Raw genomic sequence first — 18101 nt, 5'->3', positions numbered from 1 at the left:
TTTTTTGCAGGCTAACTCTGGAAGCTTAATAGATATAGTCCTCATCTACATGCATGGTATCTATAATAGGCTTTCTAATGGGACACTGACTTTGACCTTGACCTCTATCAAATATCCCCAAAATACCAAAGTATAGGTCACGTGCACAACTCTTATGTGCATGGACCCATTTCAACCAAACCTGGCACAAATGCCAGATACACATTGCTTTGTTTCATGACCTTCACAATCATGACTGTCATATTTGTTATATTGGCGGCCATATTTGTCATAAAACATTCAGAATATGAAACACTAAATTGAAACGTTTGGGCTTAAGTCTTCGACGAAGACTTGTTATCACTTGCATTCAAAATTCTTTAGCATTTAATCTTTTGGCTATTCGTGGCACTCGTAGCACACACTACCAGCACCACAGTTCAGAGAAATCAATCAGTTTGCAATCATGCTTTCTGACTGTCCAGCTTTTATTGCTGTACAAAAATGCCGGAAAAAACAAAGTATAGGCTTACGTAAAGAGAGCACCGCTAAACACCTAGGTATACTGTTACAGTGCGTTGTAGCACAGAGGAGTGAATCAGCGAAATTACACCTTAGTACATCTAGAGTTATGCTCATGGGAAATGTCTTTTATCAATCGCCATTCTTAAATGCACTGATAATCAACAGTACAAATTCTTAACTAGAATCAATCTAAAATATTATTGAATTTGAATTTTCTCATGTTCACGCTAGTACTAATGAAAGGCTGCATGGGTGACCACATGGTGCAGCAAGCATGTAATTGATAGATTGATCGATCGATCGATCGATCGATTGATTGATTTAGCGATCGATTTATTGATTGATTTATTATTTGGTTGAATGATTGGTAGATTGAATGATTATTTTTTGTTGTGAAATAAAACTTATGTATAGTGTGATATTGATCAATTGACTTGTTTGTGGTAATATAAAACTTTTCTTCTTCTTTCCCTGGCTACTTTCTGTCTTTCAGCTGTATATAATTCTCTATTGACTAAATAAAGACATCGTGTCCATTATTCTCCTTTTATCTAAATTAAGATATCCCTAATCTCATAATTAGCAGGGATCAGTTACCTTGAAAATTTGCTTTATCTCTTATCTATTGGATGATTATCACACCGGACAAACACTCACACATGCACTAACAAGGAAGAAAGGGAGCTTTTATATGAGTTTATGCATGAATGAGTGTGATAATCTCCCAGACTATAATAGATAAAAGCAAAGTGTCAAGGTAACCGATCTCAAAGCATTGGAAATGCTGTCATTCCACTTATACTATAGCGTGTGTAGGGGTGTCATTCAACTAACAGAATGTGTAAAAGGGTGTCATTCCATTTTGTAAATGCGGTCATTCGTTTTGTCATTCGGGTTGTCATTCGTTTTAGAGTCACCCCTAATGAAAACATTAATTGAAATATGTTGATTACATGAACAGAATGATATATTGTTAGCAAAGATGACCATTTTATGTTTTATCTGATATTATCTACACACAGGCAGTATTTATTTGAATCTGTGCTTCTTCATTTCCAACCAGAGGCATATATCTCACACATGGATTTGGAGCCCTCTTTCGTTTCTTTGGCATCACTTTTACCAATCTTTTCCAAAACCTGTCTTTGTCTTTCTGGTTTCCGTATTTAGGCCAATCAATATAGGAAATAGTTGTCAGTATGGTCTGTAGAATGGGTGGTAAGTCCGGCATGTCAGTGATATCTTCAAACATGATTGGTATTAGTTTATGTCGGTAGCCAATCATTTCATGGTAAGCTTGTTCCAATTCGTAGATACACCAACCACTTCGTACAAAACTAGGTGACATGACCAGTATGGTACGTCTACTCTTGGTAATAGCATCCAAAATGTTGGTACAAATCGCTGATAAAAATGATAAAAGAGATTATAACTCCTACATCTGCAATGCGACATCTTGTTACACATTAGTATATGATATAGAATGATGACCTAGAGCAAGACAAACGCAATTCCTATCATATCCTTAAATAAAGAAACTGCCTGTCTTGGTTTTGGCAGTCGATTTAATGCTATATATAGACGTCTAAGACGAGGGACCGATAAGATTAAAGTGCCAATAAAAAATTGTATTTCAAAATAACAATAACCGAACATAAAAAAGAAAAAATGATGTCCTTTTGTAATATACCCAAGAAAGGTGTTCTGACATTGGCATGTTAGATTAACATTACAATACGATCTTTTCTCCGTTTTGTGTTACAGATACCTCGGGATAATGTCTTCAACTGTATAACACTTCAGGGGAAAATTCCACTGTATGTCCTTTTCTCTTCCGTAAGGACGAGATGTATTAGTGGGTGAAAGTCTGTGTGTGTGTGTGTGTGTGTGTGTGTGTGTGTGTGTGTGTGTGTGTGTGTGTGTGTGTGTCTGGCTATCTGTCTGTATGTCTATGTCATCGTTTTCTCCAAAACGGTTGGCTCAATTCAAACGAAATTGTGAAGACGTACTCAATAGGATAATGACAAGAACTGATTAGGTTTTGGTAAACATTCCATGAATACTAATGAGCAATTTGGGTAATTAGTGGTTTTCGGTAATTAGGCTATATATCAAGAATGCAAATATTCAAATTCAATATAATTTGGTACGTACATTTGCAATACCTAAGCACATCTGTCCCGAAAAAATTGTTGATGTAGCTGCCAGTTTTAAAAAGTTATTGGCATATTTCGGTAATTAGATGCGGTGGCCACAAAAAAGAGCATTGTTTCTGGTCAGGAAATGTCTAAATTCGATGCGAATTAAAAAAAAGATTCAATTGTTCATGATTAGTTCTGCAGTTGTCTTTACTGAAGTAGCAATTAGCGAAGACAGGGTTATTTTGTGTTTTCCTGTAGATCTGCAGACTGCATTGGCTGGAAAAACACAGGGAAACAAGTCATTGAGAATGACATAGTCCTCGCTATAATTGGGTTTTAAGGAATTATCACTACTCTGATCACGCAACAACATTTGTGAACCTAAAACAAACAGACTTAGATATGTTGTGTGTGCTTGTTGGACATGGAATATGCCTCCAACAATAAAGGATTGGTTGGGTATGGGGGATCATATCACGATGAAAATGGAGTCTGAGGTATGGCTTTGGACATGGAAAATTCACAAACAAAATGGCTGCCAGGCAGCCATATTGGATCGTATCACGACGAAAATGGATATGCACATGTATGTCATAGAACACTGTCCTAATACCAACTTCAATGAGATCTGTTCAAGCATGTCTGAGTTATGGCTTTGGACATGAAAATTCGCAAACAAAATGGCTGTCAGGCAGACTGTTGGTGTTACATTTAAACTTCCACAGATATAAACAAACTAATCAAAGTGTTTCGTGAACATATCATCAAAGGCGGCACCCCTGTTGTTTTTGTATCAGTCTGAATGTTGTGTTTACCTAATTTTATCCTTTATCTTTTCGTGAAGTCTTTCCTTAGCTTTGCTCACTGCAATTAAGCAAACGCATTAGTGTTTTTATCGCGAGTTGTAGGTCCACAGGATTATCAGCCATTTTCACAAGTACTATACACAGGAACAGAATGCACAACAATATATATCATCTTATCGAATTCAAATTTCAGAATTTTCAAATCTTGAAATCAGATCTTAAAGTTGCTGTTTACGTACCTTCACCAGGTAGAAAGTCTTTATGGTGTGCATTCAATGTGTAACCATGTTTTTCCTCAAGTTCGGGTATCAATGCTTTGTATACAAAGGTTTCCTCTTCTGAGTTACCTTTACAAGCTACAAAAGCATCCCACTTCTTATCTGTTGCAGGCAGAATGATACGAGAATGGAATATTGATGGTTAAAAAGTACAATGCAATGATACAAAAACAACAACCGTTATATTGATATACACCTATGACACTGTTTCTATTGCATACTTTTAAAGGAATAGCAAAAACTCAAAACGATATGATGAAGCAAATTGCACACTTACCCAAGCTTGATTCGTCGTCAACTTTCCCAGTTAAAATTGTATATTTAAGCAATATCTTCCTTCTGTTACAGAAGCATAGAAAGCCAAAAACAACCAAAAGCAATATGGCGACGACTGCAGCAATAGACAATGAAATGATAACTGTACGACTTATTGTAGAATTCCTGTCAAGAAATACACTAAATCTACATTCTGCTGTGTTGTTCTGTGCGTCTTTTGCTGTGTAAATCACTGGGTGTGTATCAATTGTGAATTCATCTCCAGGGTCAAAGTTCGAGGTCACATTTACATCATCAGAGTTATCAATTACTTCCGGTAGTGGCCATGTCACTTCGATAGACGCGATGTCTGTCTCCACTGTCTGGGATAAATTACTTGGACAGAATGTAAATCTTGGGGGTTCAATATCTGTTGAATCAAGATTGGTTCCAAATATAGTTACAGACATTATAGTTATAAACATTACTATGGCGAAGTATATGTGTGACAATCAATTTATAGTTCTGCCATATCAAAGTAGCATACGCCTTCGAACACCTTCACATTTTATTCAATCTTCAAAGTACTCATAATCACTTCAAAACTTGCCATATGGCTCCTAGATCATTCGAAATAAATGTACGTTTTGACCATCTTCTTTTCATGGAAACCGAACATCTAAATTTAACACAGTATTTGGTGGCCATATTGGATTTTACAATGTAACATTTTGACTTGTAATAATGTGCAGGATGACGTCTGAATTTTGTCTCTTGATCTTAAATTAAAAATAGTTTTGGTTATTCTCAAACAAACTATAAACAGCAAAAGTTTGATGTCTTCAAGGCTGCAGCCAGACTTTATGGCAGGGGGACGGGGGGGGGAGAGAAATGGGGGGGGGAACAAATTGGGGTTCGAAGGGGGTCGGGACCATGACAGTTCCAATGGTCTGAAAGGGGGGTTGACATATATTGCTCATGATTTGAACCTAATTAAACCTCAGCAGCGATCGTTTATCGAGTATTCTCTCTCTCTCTCTCTCTCTCTCTCTCTCTCTCTCTCTCTCTCTCTCTCTCTCTCTCTCTCTCTCTCTCTCTCTCTCTCTCTCTCTCTCTCTCTCTCTCTCTCTCTCTCTCTCTCTCTCTCTCTCTCTCTCTCTCTCTCTCTCTCTCTCTCTCTCTCTCTCTCTGCAGAATACAGTAATTGTATATTTGAACATTCAAACCTCCGGAGCAGCCGTTTACTTTGTACGTTTGCAAAATTGTTCACTTCATTTTACCTATCATAAAGTTAATTATGAGGCAGTCGATAACCGAGCGAATGTGTGTGTCTCCCAAAATATCACTTTATAAGTTAAGTGTAGGAAATAGAGCCATACAGTTTTATTGAGAGTACATACAAGTGATGTAATGAAAACAATTTTCAATACTCTATGGCTTTCGAGAATGTGTATGGTTTTGCAAATCCCACATCTGTTTGTAAAGAAATCTCTTATTGTTATGTATGGACGCTGAAGTCGATTGCCACTGTTATTTTAATATAGTGTGTCATACAAGTGTACATCTCTAAAGTGCGGGAAGTGGGGGACACTGTATAATTACACGTTGAAATATGATTAGACTGGTTTATTTCGGAAGGTCATGAATTGTTTTAGAGCGCAAAGAGGGTGGGAGCCACGAAATTTTTTCCCCTGCCTTAAATTCTGACCGCAGCCTTATTCCGAGATGGATAATACATCAAGTGCAAGCAGTTGTCAAATAACCATTCCATTGCGAAAATATGCAAAATAAAGTTTGTTTTTATTTACGTACTGAAATAATACGAGAAATATACAAAATGATGTAAAGCCATATTATGAAATAATTGAACCCAATCAATATAGACTTAGGTTTTTATATAAACGTATCAAAATTTCAAGTTACATAAGTGTTACGTGTACATGTGTCTATTTCAAGGCCACCATTTAACATATTCATTACATGAACAATAATTAATCTCACCTATTGAACAATTCCTTCCACCCCAGCCATGTTGACATACACATCCTAATGACCTGGTGCAATTGCCACCATTTTGACAGTCACAAATTCTATCACAATTAATACCCCAATGGTTAACAGTACAGCCTATGAAGAAATGTACAGGTATTTGATATTATATAATAGCACAGGTTTACATTACGGCAATACCATCATAAAGGATATCTACATAGGAAATGCCTTCAACACTTACGATTGTAACAAACTTACAAAAAATCCGCGTAGCCTATTGAAACGATGTTTTTATCAAGAATGTACAAGTATGTATGTATGTATGTATGTATGTATGTATGTATGTCTGTCTGTCTGTCTGTCTGTCTGTCTGTCTGCATGCATGCATGCATGCATGCATGTGTGCATGTATGTATGCATGTATGTATGTATCTATGTATGTATGTATGTATGTATGTATGTATGTATGTATGTATGTATGTATGTATGTATGTATGTAGAAAAAAGAAATGCATAAGGAACTAATAAACCAGTCCGTATATATAGCTGTTAAATCCGACGTTTCGAATAAATATTCTTTTTCAAAGGAGAAATTGGCGAGATGTATGTATGCTCGCCCATATATGCTCGCACATACTTACATGAATGTGTATGTATGTATGTATGTATGTATGTATGTATGTATGTAGGTATACATGCCTGTCTGTGTCTGCCTGTGTGTCTATCTGTCTGTCTGTTGGTCAGTCAGTCGGTCTGTCTGCCTGCGGATGTATATACATACCTGTATGTATGTATGTATGTATGTATGTATGTATGTATGTATGTATGTATGTATGTATGTATGTATGTAGAAAAAAGAAATGCATAAGGAACTAATAAACCAGTCCGTATATATAGCTGTTAAATCCGACGTTTCGAATAAATATTCTTTTTCAAAGGAGAAATTGGCGAGATGTATGTATGCTCGCCCATATATGCTCGCACATACTTACATGAATGTGTATGTATGTATGTATGTATGTATGTATGTATGTATGTATGTATGTATGTAGGTATACATGCCTGTCTGTGTCTGCCTGTGTGTCTATCTGTCTGTCTGTTGGTCAGTCAGTCGGTCTGTCTGCCTGCGGATGTATATACATACCTGTATGTATGTATGTATGTATGTATGTATGTATGTATGTATGTATGTATGTATGTGTGTGTGTGTGTGTGTGTGTGTGTGTGTGTGTATGTCTGTCTGTCTGTCTGTCTGCCTCTCCATCCGCCCATCTGTGTTCACGTGTCTGTCTGTATGCCTGCTTACCAGCCTGTCTGTCTGTCTGTCTGTCTGTCTGTCTCTGTCTGATGTCTGTTTTTCTGCTTGACATATTGACATTTCAAATGACTCGTCATAACAGACCATGTCTTCTTTCATTCCTAAATATGCATGGTATGAGTTCCTTCCCCAGACTTACCCGTCACTTTAATAGTTATTTCATCCCTGTATTGTTCTCCATTAATATCTGTGACCAAGCATTGATATCGTCCGGCATGGTTATCACGAACTGAAAGGATATCAAGGCTGATTACAGCTTCTTCTTCTTCCAAGGGAGTACTTCTGTAAATGACATCCAGCAATAACAATGCATTGTAGTCAAACTTTTTAAAATATTATTTAAGGTTTATTTGCAAATGACATGGTGAGACCTGGTTGCCCAAGAGTCAGGGTATTATATCATTTAACATATTTATATAGCCTCGGTTCAAATTCCTGCGCTTTGTTGTATGCTACAAATGTATATTTTGAGACACAATGTGTATTCATTCTACCAATTCTACAAATGACTAATATAATGTATTCAATGAATACTAATGTAGCATCTAATCAATAGATCATGGTAATGAGGCATTACATCTGAATGCACATTTAAATTTCATACGATGTGGTATATATACATCGTCGATAACAAAAAATATGTGTACTATATCTTACGAATGCATGTTTTAAATTTCATATACTTTGGTAATGCATTTTGTGCATTGTTGATAACGAAGGATATAAGAAGGACAATCGGAGGGCTTGCGTTCGACCTTACTAAAGTCGTTTAGTTTACATCTTTGGTTATGTTTAATATTTCAGTTTTTAGGTTATCACTTCTGATGTGATTGCTCTTACATTTCTATCCGGATGGAAACTTTTAAATTACGAAAATCAATAAACATCTTCCATCCTATGCATATATACGTTCATTCAAGACATGTGCTACAATCCAAACTTTAGGGTTTTCAAAATCGAGTCGGAATATTATCCATCCTATTCATCTGATTTTCATGCATGAACTCCAAATTCTGAGCAACAATTTACAGGACAGGTAGATAATGTGTAATTTATATTTCATGTTTTCATTGACAGGTTTGTGTATATATTATGTTTCACTTAGTTTTATGATCAACTATAGAAAATGTAATCAATTAACGTTGTTGATTACATTAATGCATTTATTGCAGGGTATCTTTATCTGATCTCTTTCTGTGACCATTTCATATTCTACAAATTTCGGTGATGGACTAGAAGCCTAAAATGAATACTTATCCTAAATATACCACCATTGTATTTGTTACTTTGTTGTAGTGACCAAATACCAGTCGTGAAGAAACAAGAATTCAGTAACACACCTTTCATAAGCATATATTCCTCCATATCGTCCGAATTCAATTGATTCATTGTCTCGCATCCATGATGAGTTGAATATCTGAGATTGGTCTAGGTGATTAAAGACACATTCAAGACTGAGGTATTCACCAAAATCAACTTCGATGAATCCATGTGGGGATATTTCAATATAGGGAGATGCTGTAGAATCATTACAAACCAATGATAAGGATTTTATAAGTAAAAAGACTACTTTTATAATGTATATATAATGACAGAAAAAAACATTACATCAATCTATATCACATGCTACACCTCTTCATCTAGGTGGACATTTACATGCACCATTGAACTCACCTATATCACATGCTACACCTCTCCATCCTGGTGGACATTTACATGCACCATTGAACTCACCTATATCACATGCTACACCTCTTCATCCTGGTGGACATTTACATGCACCATTGAACTCACCTATATCACATGCTACACCTCTTCATCCTGGTGGACATTTACATGCACCATTGAACTCACCTATATCACATGCCACACCTCTCCATCCAAGTGGACATTTACATGCACCATTGAACTCACCTATATCACATGCTACACCTCTCCATCCAAGTGGACATTTACATGCACCATTGAACTCACCCATATCACATGCTACACCTCTCCATCCTGGTGGACATTTACATGCACCATTGAACTCACCTATATCACATGCTACACCTCTCCATCCAGGTGGACATTTACATGCACCATTGAACTCACCTATATCACATGCTACACATCTCCATCCTGGTGGACATTTACATGCACCATTGAACTCACCTATATCACATGCTACACCTCTCCATCTAGGTGGACATTTACATGCACCATTGAACTCACCTATATCACATGCTACACCTCTCCATCTAGGTGGACATTTACATGCACCATTGAACTCACCTATATCACATGCTACACCTCTCCATCCTGGTGGACATTTACATGCTCCATTGAACTCACCTATATCACATGCTACACCTCTCCATCCTGGTGGACATATACATGCTCCATTGAACTCACCTATATCACATGCTACACCTCTCCATCCTGGTGGACATATACATGCTCCATTGAACTCACCTATATCACATGCTACACCTCTCCATCCTGGTGGACATATACATGCTCCATTGAACTCACCTATATCACATGCTACACCTCTCCATCCTGGTGGACATATACATGCACCATTGAACTCACCTATATCACATGCTACACCTCTCCATCCTGGTGGACATTTACATGCACCATTGAAGACATGACAGGTTGCTCCATTTTCACAAATACAATCATATTGACATCTACCACCGTACTTTCCATCAGGACAACCTGCAAACATACAAGGGTTACACGTGTGTCAGGACTTAGAGAAGTAAAGATCTAAGGTGAGATTATCAGTAAAGTGAGATATACGGACATCAAACCTCCAGAACAGAAGTCATCAAACACATTTACATCCAGGCATTAAGGGGTATTCTGTAGAGATTGATGAAATGACATATACGGAAGCGGACTATGAGGTACGTCAAAACACAGTCATGTTCACGCACAGGTTCACGAACATGTAAAAAAAAAGCCATAGCTTCATACAGGGATATATATGGAAGACTTCATGATTCGACGTTTCCTTTGCGTTGAAAAAGAAAAAAAATATCTTTGCATATAGTTTCAACGTACTTAAGTTCTGTCACCCAATATGAAATATAAGTTTACCTTTTCAATAGTTGAACACAGTTTTAGTTTGCCACTAACAGTTTCTAGACGATCCGCGAGTAGTGACAACCCTTAGGTCACGAGTTTTTTTACGGCCGAATGAAGAAAAATATTATAGAATATACCAGTTTCAGTAATAACAAAGAAAAATCAGTTAAGTAATGGCAATTTTGAACGTTTTGACTCATATTTCGAACACAAAAAAACAGTGACGTAAATACGCGTTGTCGTGACATAGGAGCACGTTGTCGTCACAAAGAACAATTAGTGCATTTATTCCATATTTTTTAATAATATATATATACCTGTATCGAATATCAAACAAAACATTTTATATTTTGGGTTTATTGTATGCTTATCACTTACCAATATAATCGATAACAGCAGATATTTGTAGTGACAAGTTGTCCCCAAATACCTGTTGAACAGCTTCAATGTCAATCCATGGAATATGTTTGTAACCAGTCAAAAAGTCGACCACACAAGTCAATTCCTTATTAATGGTTTCCTTACTCACTATTGAGCGAACGTGTAATGATGTAGGAGCAGGTTGGAACATATTTCCAGTAAATCTATCTTGCAGTGGTATATCTTCGAATTTCTGTTGATATTGAGAAATTGTGATTACACTCTAACAATATCAGTACATGGATTAAAGTTATAGTGCCCCGTCAACTGAAATATTCGGTTTGTTTCGAACTTTTTCAGAAACTATTTTCCGGGTTTGATCCGACACACTCTACTGAAGTCATTTGTATTGAAAGGTTAGAGATGTACGGGTTCAGTGGATGAGTGCGACAATATCGGGCCCAAATAAATAAGATCGGTGTATGTCAACATTTGATAGCACTTTTTGTGCTTGTACACTGATATATATATATATATATATATATATATATATATATATATATATATATATATATATATATATATATATATATATATATATATATGGCGTCGTTGTGTTCTAGGTCACGTGTTACGTTACATGACGATCATCTCTGAGAGGCTAAGATGTAACATAAACACAAAAGACTCATTAGCTCGCTGGCACAAAATGATTTATAAAAGCACAGGACATCGATTATTTTCATGATTATTCGGGTGTTTGGATATATCACAACTGTTGCATTTCAGCCAGCATATCGAATTCTTGAACGCAATGTACACCATTTTCAGACTTCGTATAGATAGGAAGCACCATAAAACGTTTTTTTTTTTCTGTACTTGACAAATGATACGGAAAACATTCTGGTTTGTCATTAAAAAAACCCTCAAAAAATGTGTAAAGTTGTTTGTTATTGTACGTACGAGAAGTGGTTTGTAAACAAACTAAACAAATAGATGTATAATATAAAATACCTCCAGTTGGCGAAATTTAGTTCAACCTCTAGGTAGTCTACCTTACATTTTCATTAATAACGAAAACATGACAAACATCTTTTAATGTAAGTTCTACACATTTGTTTAAGAGATTGTATTCATGTTATTTACAAATAACAAATTCTTACCTTATAAATATCGATGTCGGATTTATCGAATAATTTCGCATTACCATGTTGACAACTGATATTTAAGTACGGCAAACTTTCCATAACCCTGTAATGTATATGATTGATTATGTCTGCGTGACCTGAAAGAATAAGAACACAATTGAATTTGTATATGACACCTTGTATCTAAGTTGTCTCATATCCAGTCTTGCAATGAGTGTATCATTAAGTAGTTTGGAATTACAAATCTTTTGTTTTTTATATTTACTTTGTTTTACGACTAAAGTAGGTAAAAGTGGATGTTTGTGGTAATACTCACATAGGGAGTTGGAGAGACGAACGTTTGACTTGTCATAGTGACCCCTACGATCTGACACAAAATGACGCAATGTTGAACCTGGGTAGAAATATTCCACAGCAAACGGAAAAGGCTGTAACCGGAAAAAACGATGTTATACAATTTATTAAATCGACTCTTTTTAATATTTTCTTTAATATTTATTGACATTTTATCATATACAGGGAATATAATGAAAGGGGCATAAACCCCTGGTTTTATTTTTGACCCTGTGGATAAAGTAGATATTGATTACACACACACACACACACACACACACACACACATACACACACATACATACATACACATATGCACATACATACATACATACATACATACATACATACATACGCACGCACGCACGCACGCACGCACGCACACACACACACACATACATACATACATACATACATACATACATACATACATACATACATACATACATACATACATACATACATACATACATACATATGCACACACATGTACACGAAAGAATTTACCACTTACATAATACCACTCTGCGTCTACTTTCCTTTTGTCGAATACACAGGAATCATTGTAGACTGGAGGCCAATCAATGACATCTACCACTGTCACGTGTAGTCGTCCTAATGTCACGCTATAGTCACTCTCCTTTAAAAGTGAAACAAAAGTGAAGCTGGTGTCATCTTAGATGCATATTCTATACTTGGGAAGAACATAGATGTCATTCTACCAACCTGTATAAATGTGTTGGTTAACAGTACATCCATAATTTAAATTTAACCTTTCGTCAATAACGATAATCAGTCGTAACCCCATTTACAGTGATGGTACAACCCTTGTAACCATGATTTAGAGATGTATGTTGTCAAACCGTCGTTATCCCAATGTTGTAAATTAAATTTGGTTTTGAAATCTCCTGATCATTACAAATTTAAACTAAAGTAAATTCACAGCTAAAAGTGGCCACAGCAAACACCATGATTCAACATCCACTACAACATACACTAAATACACATTACTCACGTCTGAACTGCTAAAACGATAGCTTGAAGTACTTTATATCTTATTGATTTCACCCTGCTGTGTGCTGTGGTAAACTGCAGGTGTACGAGATTGTATACAATGTGATACGGACAAGATATTCTGGCACCAAATCCACCATTAATAAAAAGACGTTCTGATTTTATTATGTGGACGACAATCATATATTTGATACTGGACAAATTGTTATAAAAGTTGAAATTGTATCTTACATTGTTCCATCCTATAGACGACCAGTATTCCTTCTCCAGGTCATAGTCTAAGTATCCAGCTAGGTAAATTACAGACTTTGTTGGGTCTATAGCGAATCGCTTGTCCTGTGAACATTTCAATGACATAGTTTATTTAGTCATCGGTTGACAATGATGAATAACTTTTATTGATATTCAATGAAATCCAATTTTGACAAAACAAAATGTTGTAATCTTATGAATATTAAAACGTTTTAGCGTCTGTATTCCATTTTGAATAGACATAAATGTGGACAGGCTGGATACAAATGACAATTTGTTTGTGTGACCACTCTCAAAGTTTCCAAATTAAAGTGCTCATTTTGATGTGTGCCATGCAACATAGTGATATTGTCGCCTTTTGAATGTTCGAAATAATTTATGTAGTAGCGGAATAGGACTGGCACCCCGGGAGTACGTCCTCTAACCGGGGGGGGGGGGCGCCACTGTCAACAGCGCCAACGGAACAGCCGAGCGCAGTGTGCAAGAAGACTAGTAATCCTGGTGATCAAGACGTTTAGCCTTTGTTACCTATATTGTTGCAGACTCAGTATATTATCTTTATCGTTCATTTCTACTACATGTACCTATCTTCGTGGAAGACCACTACCAGTGTTTGCGGTAAGCCGGTTTTCTACATTTATTTGTCGTATCCTTAGAATCTCTCTTGTTTTAATCCCTAAACCCTTTGGCAATGTAATCATGTGATTTCCAAATATTATTTAATCTAACGCAATACGGAATGTTGCTCAGCAGTTGTCAGTTGCAAATTATCTGACAAACTGTTCTTACCGCATGGCGTTATTAGTATTACTGGACCACGTTGGATTCTGACCCGATCTAAATATATTGTGATCGCTATTTCAAAGATATGCATACTGATTCATAAATGGAAAATAAAATATAGGTATCCAGCCTAGTTTTGACGACACTTCGTATCAGATGAAATAGTTTTGAATATATCCTTACCATATTTCCTGAGATGATACGTATTGTAACATCTGTCAAGATCTCATTGTCCGACAGTTGGAATATTGTCGTCCCAATCGTGGCATTCTAATAAATAAATTGGTGGAAATTATGGCCTTAATACAATTGCCAGAAATAAAAAGTTAAAATCTGTTATTTCGTACGTTAAGGACAATAAAAATATTTTTTGGGATTTGCTTCCATGAAGTGTTTTGAGTGAGGGAGAAATCATTTTCAGTAGTAATTAATAACTATATTATTTCAGTTTAAAACAAAATTGAAACTTAACCCTTCATATTAACGTTCAAAGTCTTATTCATTGCCAAGTTAAAATATCGCAGGGAAATTAAAATGCTTTACTTTTTAGACTTCCAAGTTACATGTATTATTTTTAGATTTTAGAATTCAAAATTATTTCGTTTGGCAGTAAAATGTTGTAAATATATACATATTAATGTACTGCTGCACACACACAAAAGAATTAACCTTGACAGTCATTGTGGTCCATGAGATGAAATTCAAAATGTCAATGGGGAAATACAGATAAATAAAGTCAGTATGAATACAATAAAAATGGTACAAGAAAGTATAAAATGACTTTAACTGATTTCTGGAATACATTTTAGACTGAGACTGCCTTATTGCCGTAAAAAGGTATATACTTTCTAAATTATTGAATCTACTAGCCTGTTCCCTTCACGAACTGTGATATTGCTTAGCAGTCTAGCCGACCACGTATACTTCTAGTAAAGGCAACAGATTAATTATGAGGTTTCAAAATTATACTGATTGGTTTGGGAAAAAAAACTCAAACTGAATAAGGTCACAGCCTAATTGTCTACATTCAAATGAAGTCAATATGTAAATATGTCCTCATTGAGATGAGTACAAGCAACATAATTTACATATAGCGAATGTCATATTAATATCTACAAACAGGTATGCTGATTAGCTGCTATTTGGGCGTGGCTAAATTAATCCTTTACCGTTACGAGCATTACAAGCGGTGAGACAGCGATGCAAAATCACAGATCACGATACAAACATGTTGTGTATCAGTATGGATGTATTAGGAAAACTCCCTAACACATCCATGCTATCAGTATGCCTACAAGAATGTAATGCCCCAACGGTCAACTTTGAGGGTTTTAAAGGACCTGATACAGGTTTCATTATAACTACTTCTGGATATTTGTATTTGGTTGTTGGCTTAGGTATAATGAACAATTCGCCTAAGCATGCATGTTTTGAAATTGTAATAGATAGATCGTCCTACCTCAAATACACTTGTTGACAACATCAAACTGCCTGGATCATTTCCTGTGACCTGACCTGCCGGTATTCAGTATAACAAATTTGATAAACAACATTTTGACACGTTATGCTATACATAGTGTGGCGCTGAATAACCACCCTTTGACAACCATTTCAGCAATTCAAGGCGTGAATTTGGATGTGGATCGAGGAAGGCAAGCAAACAAACAAATGGATAAACAAAAAATATATCAACCTTTGACGAACATGACATCACGACGGCAATGTGTGACTGTCTCCAAATTTGTGAAAACGTCTTGTAAGTTTCGTTACATAATCACGTTAATATTGATATATAATCACATCGTCAGTTATATAAATGTCATGGCTGGTATATCTTGTTTGTTTGTTTGTCTGTCTGTCTGTCTGTCTGTCTGTCTGTCTGTCTGTCTGTCTGTCTGTCTGTCTGTCTGTCTGTCTGTCTGTCTGTCTGTCTGTCTGTCTGTCTGTCTGTCTGTCTGCTTGTTTGTTTGTTTGTTTGTTTGTTTGTGTGTTTGTATGTATGTATGAATGTGTATGTGTGTATGTATGTATATATGTATGTATAATGTATGTATGTATGTATGTATGTATGTATGTATGTATGTATGTATGTATGTATGTATGTTTGTGTTGTTTATCAATTCTGTATTTTCCATACGCACAAGCAATTAAGCCCGAGCTCCTTGCCGTATAGACAAAACAAACAATACATTCTTAGAATCTGCTAATACATCAGGGGTGGTAGTACATATTTACATAACTCACCAAACTCAAACATATTGAAGTGCATTCAGTCATACATGATCAATCCGTCGATTTACATAACAATTAATGTCACATATTTTTGTATTCGTTTACATATCACATTTTAAACATTTCTATTCCATTTCCAAGAGAAGATAACGGTCTGCCACCTGCGCTGAAATATCTAACATTTTGCATAAAAAGGATGAGTCTGAGAGAATTGTACACAGTGACATCATCAAGGTTAGTGACCGTAAACGATGACCTTGTGACCTAAATTCGTAAAAACCTTGCTCGATCGATTGTCGAGCTGTTTAGATACTTTCAGATGTTTTGAACGCAAGTTTGCATATACCCTTTACTCAGGATACAAAGATATTTCTAGACCATAAAAACTTATCGATTCCATGTTCAGACCGACAAATGGTTGAATTGACCAAAGTTGATAAACAATAAAAAGTTATAATTATTTAGGGTATATAGGTAAAATAGTACGCTATATAGGACCTCTACACAGGTTTCCCCAAGTATGTTCACTTTTCCTAACTACTGCGATACCTTGTACTTTCACCCCTGCTTCTATAGCCTACTAGCTTGCTTCTCTTTTATGTATATATATAACAATATAATGCTAAATACTCACCGAAATGGCCACACATGTCAACAACTGCTAACATTAACATTGCCATTCTGTGAAGAAATAGTCTGAAAAAGCCCATCACCGACCTTGTTTTTATGAAACTGTAAGTCACAACTGGTGTGAAAACACAACACTTACTGGAGTGAGAGTTAATAGTGTCTCCCGGAAATAGAATGACGAGAAATTCGGTCCTTCTTCCTTAGTTTGTGATTGTAAATTATTTGTAGTTAGTTCCCGTTCCTATTGTTCCGACACGTCGACGGGACTTTCTCAAACAAGTACGTCATCACACATTATATGCAGCCCACCATTGTGACGACTTTTTGCATATCCTTTGATACTATAGTCGGGACGATTATTCACACAGACTCCACAGGTATTATGCATTGCCTCCTAGGTGACTTCGACTGGATGGGTACTGACTACAGACTGAGTACTGACTATAGACCAGGTACTGACTATAGACTGAGTACTGAATATAGACCGGGTACTGACTATACACGGGGTACTGACTATAGACCGGGTACTGACTATACACGGGGTACTACCTGTAGACCGGGTACTGACTATACACGGGATACTACCTGTAGACCGGGTACTGACTATATAATAAACTTATAATAATAATACCCATTGTTTGTAGTTATAAATTATAACAATTCTCTATTACACTTATTTCCTGGTTATGAGGGCACCAGTAGATGTCAACTTTTTCTCAAGGCTGAAATCCAAGCAAGCGAAACAGTTGCTGAAAGCGTGGTGATATAAATTTGTCAATTAGTGCCCGAATAATGCTAGGCAATGAGTGCTTTAAAACACATCATTCTCGGGCAAATATTCTTACCATACTCAAAGGAAATCACTGATAGGACTCCCCTGCAACAGGTATAGTGTCGCTGGGAAAATAAGGTAAGAATTGTGCCCACATTACGCCAATAGTGGTCACTATGGGTCACTTCTCCATACCAAGTAACACATT

General features: G+C 36.2%; 1 protein-coding gene across 2 annotated transcripts; it reads right to left on the bottom strand.

Moving 5' to 3' along the window:
• Positions 1-300: 300 nt before the first annotated feature.
• LOC144433915 (uncharacterized) lies at positions 301-17360 on the bottom strand. Of its 2 annotated transcripts, none has more exons than XM_078122320.1 (15): positions 17261-17360; positions 15719-15774; positions 14443-14529; positions 13456-13560; positions 12725-12850; positions 12194-12305; positions 11893-12014; positions 10748-10982; positions 9869-9997; positions 8635-8812; positions 7434-7576; positions 5986-6111; positions 4007-4414; positions 3691-3831; positions 301-1908 (listed from the first exon to the last, which is right to left on the bottom strand). In XM_078122320.1, exons 2-15 carry the CDS (start codon positions 15740-15742, stop codon positions 1517-1519), a joined length of 2328 nt encoding a protein of 775 aa, XP_077978446.1. In that variant the 5' UTR covers positions 15743-15774; positions 17261-17360; the 3' UTR covers positions 301-1516. The 2 variants fall into 2 exon arrangements, with proteins under 2 accessions (XP_077978446.1, XP_077978445.1); XM_078122319.1 differs by having other exon boundaries at positions 17126-17353.
• Positions 17361-18101: the final 741 nt, after the last annotated feature.

Source organism: Glandiceps talaboti, chromosome 4 (genome assembly GCF_964340395.1).
Source record: "Glandiceps talaboti chromosome 4, keGlaTala1.1, whole genome shotgun sequence".
NCBI lineage: Eukaryota > Metazoa > Hemichordata > Enteropneusta > Spengelidae > Glandiceps > Glandiceps talaboti.
Note: the sequence above shows the minus strand (reverse complement) of the source record. Positions and strands in the feature narration are given on the sequence as shown.

Excerpts from the sequence above, each read along its gene's own strand:
- LOC144433915 (XM_078122319.1), bottom strand. The coding sequence starts at position 17,201 with ATGGGCTTTTTCAGACTATTTCTTCACAGAATGGCAATGTTAATGTTA. Across the intron at positions 7,577-8,634 it reads GGAATATATGCTTATGAAAG|AAGTACTCCCTTGGAAGAAG; the intron begins GTGTGTTACTGA and ends TGTCATTTACAG. Across the intron at positions 4,415-5,985 it reads TGGAAGGAATTGTTCAATAG|ATATTGAACCCCCAAGATTT; the intron begins GTGAGATTAATT and ends TTGATTCAACAG.